The sequence below is a fragment of the Coenobita brevimanus genome, chromosome 111, assembly GCF_032717465.1.
Source record: "Coenobita brevimanus isolate Jiangsu-jjx chromosome 111, ASM3271746v2, whole genome shotgun sequence".
NCBI lineage: Eukaryota > Metazoa > Arthropoda > Malacostraca > Decapoda > Coenobitidae > Coenobita > Coenobita brevimanus.
Genome location: NC_137064.1, coordinates 12,321,045 through 12,333,819, shown reverse-complemented (window position 1 = coordinate 12,333,819; position 12,775 = coordinate 12,321,045). Strand labels below are relative to the sequence as shown.

The following is a 12,775-nucleotide window of genomic DNA, read 5'->3' as shown; positions in this document are numbered from 1 at the left end:
CACTATCATTGGGCTCCTGTGTATATGTGAAGAAATCTGACCATGCACCCACTGCGCACCTGGGGCCCACCACCACACTCCTTACCATGCCAATGGCCTCCTCCATGCATATGGCCTCGAATTTATGTTTGGCTATCCATGCATCCAAGCACTGCTACACTTCAGGATCACACAGCAATCTCACGTAACCTGCAGCCAAGGGTGGGACACACCTGCAACCACTGCTGTAGCACTCAATGCCACGGGCCCATGCCTTGAACTGGGATGGTGACATTCCCATAATAGCCTTAGCTGGAGCCACAGGGTGGTGTTGGCACTCGCCACTGGGCCTGTGCTTCCAGATCCAGGGTTGGGTACTCTGGTTGGTAGGCTGTCTCTATTCCTGGAGGTTGTAGCTGGGGTGGTGGCACATTGTACATGTTGCTCCATACTTGGTCTCCTGATGCCATGCAACGGAACCAGTCCTTTGACTCTGGGTTTGCCTGCTCAAGCACTGGTGCCGCTGCCCCTGGGTCACCCGCAGAACTCCACTGTGCCATGTTGGGGTGAGAACCAGGAGGGAGATGGAAACAGCGAGGCCAGCATGAGACCTATTCTAATAGATACAGGCAAGGATGCGTCCTCTATAGAGTGGCCTGAGTCACACTGCCCCACCAAGCCCTGGTGTGCATGGTGGTGGGAAGCTTACTGTGTGAATTCAAACTCCAACACTCTGTCACTGACTGTCGCTGTCCATCCGCCAATAACTGACTCCTGCTCACTAACAGTCTGTCACTCCTCTCTGACTGGCTGCTGCACACTCACAAACTCAGAGGCAGGATGGTCCCTTTAACCCCTCAATGCCTAATTGCATCAGATGATGCGATGAGAGTTTTATGCCAAATTGCCTAATTGCATCAATTGAGTGGGGTCTGTAAAAAACTGCGAAGCGTTTCCTCCACCCCGATTATGGCATAAATGGCTTCAGGCCAATGAGAACTCACCCATGAGGTGGCGTGAGGGGGGATCGGACCAACCTCAGTGGTGGGGGGGGCAACCCCCCTCTGGGCCACCTCCATGCCACCCTCTACCCCACTCCCTCACTCCCTCCTTGTTCCCCATCACCCTCCCACCCCTCCATGCACCTGTATCTCTCCTCCCACCACCACCTGTGTCCCTTCCCACCCACTCTCGCCCCCTCCTTCCACCCTGCTAGCCTTGTGTTCCCCCTGAACCGCACCCTATCCTTCCCTCCTTGTCCCTCACTACCCCCCCATCCCCTACAGATCCCCGAGAGGTATCAGGCTGCTAAGATGTTACAGAACACACTGAAGTGCTTTCTTTTCATGCGTAAAGCTGGTTTCCAACCTCCGTACCTACAGAACTACTCCCCACAGCCTACTTTATCTTCCCACAGCCTAGTAATCTCCCCACATCTCCATACACCTATTTTCAAGATTGGTGTGACAAAACACTTTGAAATGACTTGTTTCAATATGAAAAATAGGTAGTTATAAAAGTTTTCACGTTTTAGATTGTTTTTGAGGGGTAACTATTATAAACTTTTATAAACTTTGACGCAAGATTGTTCAGTAACCATTAGGCGTATGGGGGTGCGGATTGCGTTGTCAGGTGTGTAAATTCTTCCTCTTTAGCCAGAACACAATCAATTTGCCCTTGGTGAAAGTCGCCAACCCCCCCCCCCGAATTGCTGTTGTGGGGGGGACCCGCCTGAAATAATTGCGATCTTAAGGGGTTCAATACCCCTTCCCTCAACTCCACCACTAGAACATCACAGAACACTCCAGAGTTTAGGAGAGAACTCACATATTCCTATGTAGTAATGCATGTAAATCAACAATAAACAATATCAATAATGACAAGAGCTAATTCCAAAGGTAAGAGAGAAAGAAAATTAATCATGTCAGTTTCTAGAATGTTCTTCACTTCTCCAGATAAAAAATGTCTCTAGAATGTTCCTTACATCTCCAGATATAAACCACGAACCTAATCCTACCGACACAGCAGTATTGCTGAGAATATTTTCATCTTCATGACTCTACAGCAGTAATCTCCACTCATTGTCCAAGTCTTGCCTTCTTCCACAGCAATGATTCTAGAGAACGTGGCAGAAATACCTTTGGAATTTAGGCATGCCATTCGTCCAACTACTTATCACTAGGCACAAGTGAAAATATGTACATATCTAATGACAGATATACAAATTTTCACCCAGTGGTCTGCAAATATGAAATATCCTTAACTGCAGAATGAATAATGCCAGAATAATACTAAATGACCCATTATGCTAGAATTTATGTGAAGCATCAAATCTTATATCAAATTATGTTAAAAAGTATATATATATATATATATATATATATATATATATATATATATATATATATATATATATATATATATATATATATATATATATATATATATATTAAATATGGTAACATTGTGGCATACCCTGTTCGTATACTATACTGCGTTCGCCACAACCACGCTGCATCAACTGATTTCTGTTTAGCCAATGGCAGAGGATTTTACTGTAAAACAGGGAAGAACACAACTATCTCACTGTTAACCCAATAGCAACATGAAGAGCGAAAGAAGTATTGCCGACTCCACGTAACCTACCAAGAGTCTCCCCAGTTTTCCTGTAATGAACTAATCAACTTCCATCATACTGGAAATTTTTATAAACAAACATTAATTTTATTCTCCTTTGGTGCCCTGGTGGGAATATATGTCCCTCAATGCCACCAGTTGCCCTTGGAAATCTACCTACCTGAGTATTTCCTTGCTCTCTGATATTTATATCTTGCACTGTTCTAGGAGTCTAAATTTCTCCTAGCTTTTCATAGACCACATAACTATCTTGGATTATTACACTGCCAACACTAAACTGACTTAGTCCTGTGGAATCATCATCAGCTAACCTAAACTGACATACCATAACCGTACATAATCCAACCTAACCTGACACAGATGCCATAACAGGGCAGATAGCCTGACCTAACCTAACCATACCTGCCCTAAACTTATTTGAATGTAGATGCCATAACAGAGGAAGATTACCTAATCTAACTAAACCTGATCTAACTTAATGTGGGTAGCACAACGGAGGGAGGTAATCTTATCTAATCTAAGCAGACCTTGCTTAACCTTATTTTAAAGTAGATGTCATAACAGATGAAGATAACCTAACCTAACCATATCTAGCAACACGATTTTAACGTAGGTACCATAACAGATGGGGATACCCTACTATTAACCTAACCTAACCAGACCTGATCTAACCTAAAACCATTATAGATGCCATAACCAGGGGAGATAATCTAACTTGATCTAACCAGCCCTGACCTAACCTAATTTTAACAGAGATGCCATAACAAAGGAAGATAATCTTAGTCTGGCCTAACATAACCTATCCTACGTAAATTCATTCAAATCTAACTTCACTACCACCTCTTCCATTCCACCATTGCAGTCCCCCAGTGGAAATCTAGTAAGTGACCCACGTGGAAATGCCAACATTCTTGTTGATATGTTTTCAACAAGCTCAACCCTAAAGAGAGAAATCACAGTATTCTTGTACTTGAGTTTGATTCCCCTCAAATACCCCCTTTCAAGATTCACACAAAATACTTACAAGCTGTATTACAGAATCTCTCAGTAGACTAAGCTACTAGTCCAGATGAAATTCTTTCAGTAATACTTAAAAACTGCTCTCCAGTGTTGCCTCCGATATTGGCAAAATTATTCTGCTTATGCATCTGTACCTCAAGTTTTCCAGCCCCTTGGAAAGAAGCAAATATCCATCCTGTTCCTAAAAACGAGACCACCTTTGATCATCATACTATAGACCAATCGCTATAACTTCCGTTATAGGTAAAGTTTTCGAGAGACTAATAAACAAACACATTGTCAAGCACCTAGAAATTTAAAAAAAATAATCAGTGATCGGCAGCATGGATTTAGACAAGAACGTTCAACTGTAGACATTCTTTGCCTTCTTACCCATCAGATTAACAAAACAATAGATCAACATGGTGAAACACACACAATAGCGCTTGATATTTCAAAAGCATTTGACAGAGTATGGCACTTGGCCATATTGGTTCCTCTAATTTCTTCTCACTTTCAATACAGAAAAATACGGGTCGTGGTAGATGGAATTTATTCTCAGTTTCATGCCATAAATGCTGGCGTACCTCAGGGATCAGTTTTAGCCCCAGCCCTCTTTCTCATTCATATAAATGGCCTCCTATCTGTCTCTCACAACCCAATACACTCTTATACTGATGACTTGACACACCATAGTTCTTTCACATTTAGTACCTCCTTTACACAATCTGATATTATAAATTCCCAAATGAACACAGCAATTTCTCTGAACCAGGGCCTTTCTAAAAATATTCAATGGGGACAAACAAATCTGGTCCCATTTAATGTTGAAAAAACTAAATACATTAAATTCTCCAACAGAAAGAATCTCTCAGACTCCCGCATAATTTTGAATGATGTCAATATTCCCATATCCGCTACAATTGGTATCCTAAGAGTCACTCTAAACGCCAACCTTCGCTGGACAGCTTATGTTAAATCCCTTGCTAAAAATTTTTTAAATTCATTCATTGCCAGACGCCATGTATCCGAAACGGGGTGGCCAAGGGCTTAGAGTTAATTGTTTTACAGGGAGGGGCACTAATCCTCCACCAACCCCACTTGACACGTAGGGATGCCAACAGCATATGGCGTTCCCAGGCGGTCACCCATCCAAGTACTAACCAGACCCAACGTTGCTTAAAAATGCTTCTAAAAAATTGGGACTTCTGTACAGAGTTCGTGAATTCTTGACTGACGAGCAGTTGGCCACAATATACGAGTGATATGCGTTCTCAGACTGAATATTGCTCGTCTCTGTGGAGTGGATGTGGAGCGGTTGCAATGAGGCATTTGACAAAATTCAAAATAAAGCCATTAGATTAATTAATAATCCTACCATTACGCAAGACCTTCCTCCATTACCAGTACATAGGGATGTAGCATCTTTAGCATTATTTTACCAATATTTTTTCCGTAAGTGCTCTGACGAACTTGCTTCAGTTGTACTTCCCCTTCACATTTTCTCCCGAAATACTCAGGCAGCTGGGAGCGCTCATGAACTTACACTCTCCCCTCGCAGTGCAGAACCTCTGCTTATCAAAATTCATTTATCCTCAGAACTACAACTCTCTGGAATTCACTTCCTTGGAGTTGCTTCCCACAAACATTTAACCCACTTTTATTTAATTAAATCCAGATGTTATAAATATTTTATGAATGGAGGATGATTTTAGGCATATGGACTTTTTTTTCCTTTATTTTTCCTTCCTTCATTCATTGTCTGTTAAAATGAAAATAGCAATGTACCTTAACCTAACCAGACCTGACCAAACCTAATTTTAATGTAGATGCCATAACAGTGTGTATAAAAAAGGCATTAATAATCGATGTTTATGGAAGAGAAATTGTTCAGAGCTGCCTAACGTAGGCAACCATATTAATATCAGTGTTGGCTTGATGCATGTAATTTTGAAAAGAAAAAGAATAATTATCTGTTTCAGCGACTTGAAGGTTTTCTCTCTGCTACCTCCGTTTATCACATATTCTTGTTACTTTACCAGTGATTGGAAGAGGGTCAGGCCATCGATGTGCCATGGGGTCACAAATAATAAATGCAGTTTCCGTGTTGTGACGTACGTTAATGAATATCTTCCCTGCGCTTAACGTCCGACCTCAGATATTGCTGCAAGATGGCTGTGCCCATGCTGAGAATTTTTTCTTTTTACAATAATTGAACCGAGGAAGGAAAAAGAAAAAATAGATAAAATCCATACACCAGATTACAGGTATCCTACATTCATGAATAATCTGTAACAGTTGGGCTTGAACAGCCGTAAGTTGAAATTTGGGAGTTTACCATTCTGGGGAAGTGAGTTCCAAAAAGATGCAGTTCGGATAATAAAAGAATTCTGATAAGCGGAAGTTCTACCATATGACAGTGTGACAGTGAGCACTACCAGATGCCCGTGTAGCGCGGTGAAAGGCATGGAGAGGTGGCACAATGGATACAACTTCGTCCGAGCATTTGCCATAAAAGTATATGTAAAATAATGCAAGGAAGGCAACATTCCTTCTTACTTGTAGGGGAGGTACTTCATTTGAAACAGTAGGGTTATTAATAAATGTTATTATTAAATTGTTCTGAATTTTGTCCAGTTGTTTTAGTGCAGCTACTCCACATCCATTCCACAAGGGTGAGCCTTATTCCAGCTGAGAGAGCACATGACTTGTAAATTATAGCCTACTATTTGTCAGTGAAGAAGTTACAGACTGTGTACAATATCACAAGTTTCTTTGAAGATTTTTAAACAACTAATTTAACATGAGAGGTCCCACTGTGGTCACTGTTAAGTGAAACACTGAGAATTTCAATACTTTCGGAGATAGGAATATTAGTATCATTGAAGATAATATAGGAATCAGGCAATGTCTGTCTATTAGTAAATTATATATATTTGATTTTCCTAGTGCTAATTGATACAAAATTATTTTGTCCCCACTGAATGATATTAGATAAGTCTTGATTTATGGAGATTGTTGTACTGAGTTGTGTGTTAGATACATTAAAGTTTAAGAATGGGTGTTTAACCCTTATCCACAGGGGGGGTTCCCGGCAGCTGCACACTCCTCCCTACGGCCAATTTCTGAGATTTTGGAAATAATACCCTTACTTCAAACCCTTATATCTGACAAACTATAATAGCTAGAGAATTCAATGAAAGTTCATAAGACTCACCAATTCTTCCTCTTTCCAATGAAGGTATCCTGAGGTCTCTAGGGATGAGTAAGGATGAGTTGAAGACGAGTGGTTTTTCACGTTTTGGTGCGCAGCTCCGAGCGTGTGCCACTGGTAATGGCCTTGGCCCGGCCGGCTAGAGTTGGCAGCAATGACTGGACTGGTGATTGTAACACTGCCTGTGTGTCCTTGGAATGCGGAATATTCCACTCGTTTTTTCTACTCCTCCTTACTCACCGCCGAGAAAATGAGTCAGCACCCGATTCATGTTGCTCATCCAAGGATTTACCTCCCACACCATTATGCCATTAAGCCCTGTAGGTGTGTGGGAAAGGAAATATCTCGTCGTTTTTCTGTACTCACTTCTTCCGTAAATAATCATATTTCTCCTTTACTAAGACACTTAGAACTGCACTTTCCATCACGATTACGGGTAATTGCACTATGACAAGTAAGTGCTGTTGCTCTTTCACGCATGATCGTAGAGTATAAGGTAATTATTTGTACTGTAAATCAGACTGCTTTGTACTAATCAGGGTTATAGTGAAAATCATATAAATGTTTTACACAACTAACATTATTTGTACTTCACATCACAGATACACTGATACTCATATTTGGCACAATCCCCCTGAGTATTGAGTGAAATAATTTAGGTATAGCCAAGCAGGTATTATTCTTTGTGGCCCGCTCATAAGTGGTTTTCTTTCAGGTAACAGGTAGGCAGACTCAAATTATATTCAATAATTTTCTAACCAATATCCAATAAACAATATCAACTCCTGAACTGCGCTTACTATAAATCACTTATATGCACTTGTAGAACTTATAAAAGACTTATATCTAGCACCTTCTATAATTCACTTATAATATCACACATTTCACTCATTTTTGAAAATACACACACTTCTACACTGCTATACACTATTTACACTTCCCCACACACCTGCTCAGTACCCATACCACTCCCTGCCCTTGAAGTTGTGGGCTGAAGTGTGGGAGAGAGCTGGAGTAAGATATGTCAGCAAGCAGGCGGCGAGAGCGTGGGGGAAATGGCAGATGACCGCCAGGTCTGCGTCACTTTCCCGATGTCCTGGGTCATCTTGTGCCTCCTCATCGCCGAAATCATCACTCTCGTAGACTGTCCCTTCCTCCTGGAGAGCCCTCTCTGACGTCAGAGGGCGAGTAGGGGTTGGAGGGCGAGAGAGCTCGCTCTCCACTTTGTAGCTTTTTTTCTCCTCAGAGTTCATACTCTAGATGAGTGTATGAGAGGAGACAGTATCATCAAGGGCACATCCTATGGCACTAACACAATGCCCTTTAGGTGGCACTAAGGACTGAATTTTCGCGGGGGTTGATGAGGCAATCGGCCCTTCATGCGGTGGGACGGAATCGGACGATGTCAAGGAAGATGACATGGCTCCTTTCGCTACCACTGCCGAGCACAAACTGAACTGCGCAACTGCGGGGTACCTTGGGGTCCTACCTATCCCGAAGGTATCACAGAAAATGGTCCCGCGCTCAAACAGTGGCGGGAAGGAGAGTGCGGTACATCAAGTCAACCGGTGGGCCTCCGCGCCCTGAATCCTGTTGTGCATACACGTCAGCCGGTGGATAGGGGTTAAGTGTGAATCAACTGTGAAGTGTTCAAACATCTGCATATGAATGAATGGGATTATGGGTTACAGACACACACCACAAAGCCAGCCAGGAGACAGGGTGTGTGTGCTGGGCAATCCCCAGGCCCTGTTTTCCCTTGTTACTATTTTTTAACCCGCCCCGTCCCGACCGATTTTCCACCACTGACTCCCCCCAATCCCGGCCAACTTTGGAAAATATTTTTTTTGGCTCAAACCTCTGCTTTTGGTGAGAAACATCGAAAACTCATAGAGAAATCGCTCACCTGTGGTTTAAAATTCTCGATACAGGTAGCAGTACTCCTTACCTTACTGGGTTTCCTATCAGGCTGGCTCCAAAGAAAATGAGTTCCATGGGAGGGTAACTATTCAACACCACTCATAAACGGTATTTATTTACTTGGTACGAATTTATATGTAGTACGAGAGTATATTGCTTTTCACACAGTAATGTAGGCAATATAAGCATTGTTTCACTCACCAAACACATCAACATACCTGACCTTTTTTGGCAACATTACCTGATCATCATGTCTGACTGTTTCTTCCTCTAATGCTACATAAACTTTGTCTTCCACATTGTCATTGATTGGTGAATCACTCTGGCCCTGAATTTCGTACCTTGGCACGACATGTCTTTACTGGCCAGGTCACTGGTAACAGGTGAATTGCTGAGACAATGGCGTGTGGGGGGGTAGGTCATGTGGGGTAAGGCATTGTCCCTGCCTGGCATCTTGTAGAGGAGGGTGTCCCGTGTTTACATGCCAAAAATTATGCACAAAAATTGAAAATTGTGCAAATTAGGGACCTTCCAATTGATGTGCATTTATATATGTCAGCGGGACAGACAATGACAAAACGTGTGGACATATACAGTATATACGTCAACGGGATGCGGTGGGTTAATCAGCCCATACACCACTGACCAGGCTAATATATGGCCCGACCTGCACTATAGGTGCAGGAAATCTTTAAATGAACGAACGAACAGGTGACAGAGAAGAGTTCAGGGGGCCAGTGGCAGTTGCAGCAGTAGCAAACTAGCAGCAGCAGACCAGCTGTATCGGCGGCAGGAGCAGCAGCAGCATACCAGCAGTGGCAGCCCAGCAGCAGAAGCAGCAGCAGCAACAGCAGCCCAGGAGCTCAGCAGATCAGCAGCTCACCAGACCTGCAACGGCAGACCAGCAGCAGCAGCAACAGAAGCCCAGCAGCTCAGCAGATCAGCAGCTCACCAGCCCTGCAGCAGCAGACTAGCAGCAGCCACAGCCCACCAGCAGCAGCAGCAGCCGCAACAGCAGCAGCAGCACCAGCCCAGCAGCAGCAGCAGCAGTAGCACCCCCTCAACATTGCACCTACAGCAATTTGCCTATATTCCCTGATGGGCTTCATCTGCCCATGTCCATGCTAATTCTTCTTCTTTTTTTTAAATGGACGAATCAAAACCAACCAACCAGGTGACAGATAAGGGATCATTAATGTGAATTAGGAATAGGGTTGGAGCCAGAACTGATCCTTGTGGCACGCCAGCTTTATTTGAGTGGAAATTGGAATATACATCATTTACTTTTATCTTTTTGTCGGTGAGATATGAGGAAATTGGAGGAACAAAAGACGGTAGGCCATAGCAAGGGAGTTTGGATGGCAGGGAACGGTGCCACACTCTGTCAAAAGTTTTAAAAATATCAAGGGCTACTGCATGAGTTTCTCCATGTTGGTTGGTTGACTGATGAAGGTAATGAGTCAGGAGATTGAGCATATCAACAATGGATCTTCCAGCGAAAATGATACTGTCTATCACTAGTTGTTGGATTCAAGATGTTTAACAATGTGCTTTTAAATTTCAGTCACAAACACCGTATCAGGAGATGTGATAGCTGTTGGTCTGTAATCAGAGAGGTAAGAGAAACTTTCTTCGGAATTAAGTGTATACTGGCTTCTTTCCAAGAATTAGGGAATGAGGAAATTCATATGCATAGTCTGAATAATTTATCTAGAACAGGAGCAAGTTTGGGAGAACACTTTTTCAAAACAGTTGGAGGAATTCCACCGGACCTGGAGCTTTGTTGGTTGGTAAAATGTCTAGAATGGATTTAACGTATATAGTCTGTATCTTAAGTGGAGCAATTTCGGGAAAGTCAAGTTTTAGTACAGAGACGTTCTGGCTGACTTCCTCTAAGGTAGAATTTCTGGCCAATGTACTGGTAAGGATGTTCACTTTATCACGCGGGTCATCTATAATGTTACCATCTGAAGATTTTGGTAGGGGAATGGGTGATGACTTAAAATTATTATTGGAAGAACTGAGAGTTGACCAGAGTATTCTATTGTCATTAGGATTATTTAATAGTTTCGATGCTTGCCTTTGAGAAAGTTTGATCTAGCGAGGTTTATTACTTCTTTTGCATGGTTTCTAGCAATTTTAAATTGACTGAGCTATTCAGACGATTTCGATTTTAAGTAAATGTTATATGCTAAGGACTTTTGGGTCGTTGCTTTGGCACAATTGCTGTCAAACCATTTTAAGGAGTCCGATCTTTTAGTGGACTGGTGACTGTGTATGAACAATTCCATACCAGCCTGCATTAAGTCATTAATTTGGGAATGATTAGAAATTATGTGATTGGAAAAGAAAGACTGCCATTTTATATCAGCAAGATAATTTCTAAATCCATCCGAGTCTGCTCTATCAAGTGCCATCTGGTCACTGTGGCTGATTCAGAACGGGGAAGTTTGGGGCACCAGACTAATGAGGCTTTGATGTGTGGTCGAAGCAACCAAGTGGTAACAGTACTTCTGTCCTGTACTGATCTGGATTATTTGTCAGGGGTAGGTCCAAGAGATGGTATTCTCGATGACTGTTTTACCAATTGCGTGAGATTAAACGATCCTGCAGACAGCACGCACTCTAGATCAGTATCGTCAGTCCTGGCATTCTAGATTATACTCGTATACGTCAAAATCACCCAAAACGGTATTATCAGTGGTAAGGGTGAGGCTGAGGTTGGTCAACTATGTGCATATGGAGTCAAATATGCTGAGTTCTGAAGAAGCACTGGGGGAACGATAAACTGTACAGATATAAATTGGTAATATTTAGATGATTTAGTTTATATAATGAATAATAAAAATTACTATATCTGCCGTAGTGCCGTATCTTTAGGCGTGGTTAGAGGATACGGTAAGTTATATCTCCCGTGAATCCGCACCAGGTTCATGAATAACGAACTCGATATCATGATTCTGTTATTACAACGCATTGTCAAAGCGACTCAAGCATCATCAAGAGCCCATGTGTCGTCTGTTACTATTTAACCCACTTACTAGTAAAAACAAGTTTCTCGCTGTACTGTCAGAACCGCATACCCCTATGAAGGGGATGAAATGGATGTGGGTGAACGCTCTTACGGGATATCACTCGTCACACATAAAATGCAGGACATTGACCCATTTTTGCCTAGACTCTTGATTTAGCTACTGTGCATATTCAAAGCTTTCTTTTTGTTTCGTGAGCAAAATGCATACATAATGTATTACTGCAACCAAAAATATGGTAAGTACTGTTGTTTCTCTCTCTCTCTCTCTCTCTCTCTCTCTTTCTGTGTGTGTGTGTGTGTGTGTGTGTGTGTGTGTGTGTGTGTGTGTGTGTGTGTGTGTGTGTGTGTGCTTTTTCTCATATATTACAGAGAGCTCCACATTTGTATGTTTGGTGAAGCCTTGTATATTTCATGGCTTTGTGAAGAAAGAACAGTATTACAGGGTGTCAACATAGTAGTGGAGTTAAGGCGAGTCTGACTATCCCTACTGTCTACGGCAACTTCAGTTTTTCGTGCAGGTTAGGTATTAAAATACTGATAACACGTGATATATCCTTGCCTGAGGAGCTATACTAACTATGATTTAGTGGCATTAACGAATCATTCATTTTAAGGGAATGACAACACCCACTTGACAACAACTACTTCAAGTAATTCATTGGCAGTCACATGATACTCCTGATATTCATGACTGATCACAAATTAGAAAACCTGCACTCCATTTACACAGTGTAATACTCTTATTCGATAATTCTATGGTTTGTGGTACCTTTACTATGAAATTTCAGTTATTCATTTGCCTCAATGAATAAATAGTGAGGAATTTTGCATATCTTTACGAATAATAAAATATACATTTCATCTTAACAGAATATGACCCAAGGAAGAAACTCACGAGAAATTGTGTGTCCTCTTGAGTGAGCTAACGATATCGCCGATGTACCCAGTTAAGTCCCCGCTCGGCAGGTACGTGGAAAAGAACTGGAACACCT

The 12,775-nt window shown here is 42.1% G+C and overlaps 1 protein-coding gene across 1 annotated transcript in view; it reads right to left on the bottom strand.

Moving 5' to 3' along the window:
• LOC145417820 (glutamate receptor-like) overlaps positions 1–12,775 on the bottom strand; it is a 276,977-nt gene that overhangs the window by 218,591 nt on the left and 45,611 nt on the right. The window contains exon 2 of the mRNA XM_080286443.1: positions 12,679–12,773. Within this exon, the coding sequence (XP_080142569.1) occupies positions 12,679–12,773 (95 nt within the window). The remainder of the gene's footprint in view (positions 1–12,678; positions 12,774–12,775) is intronic.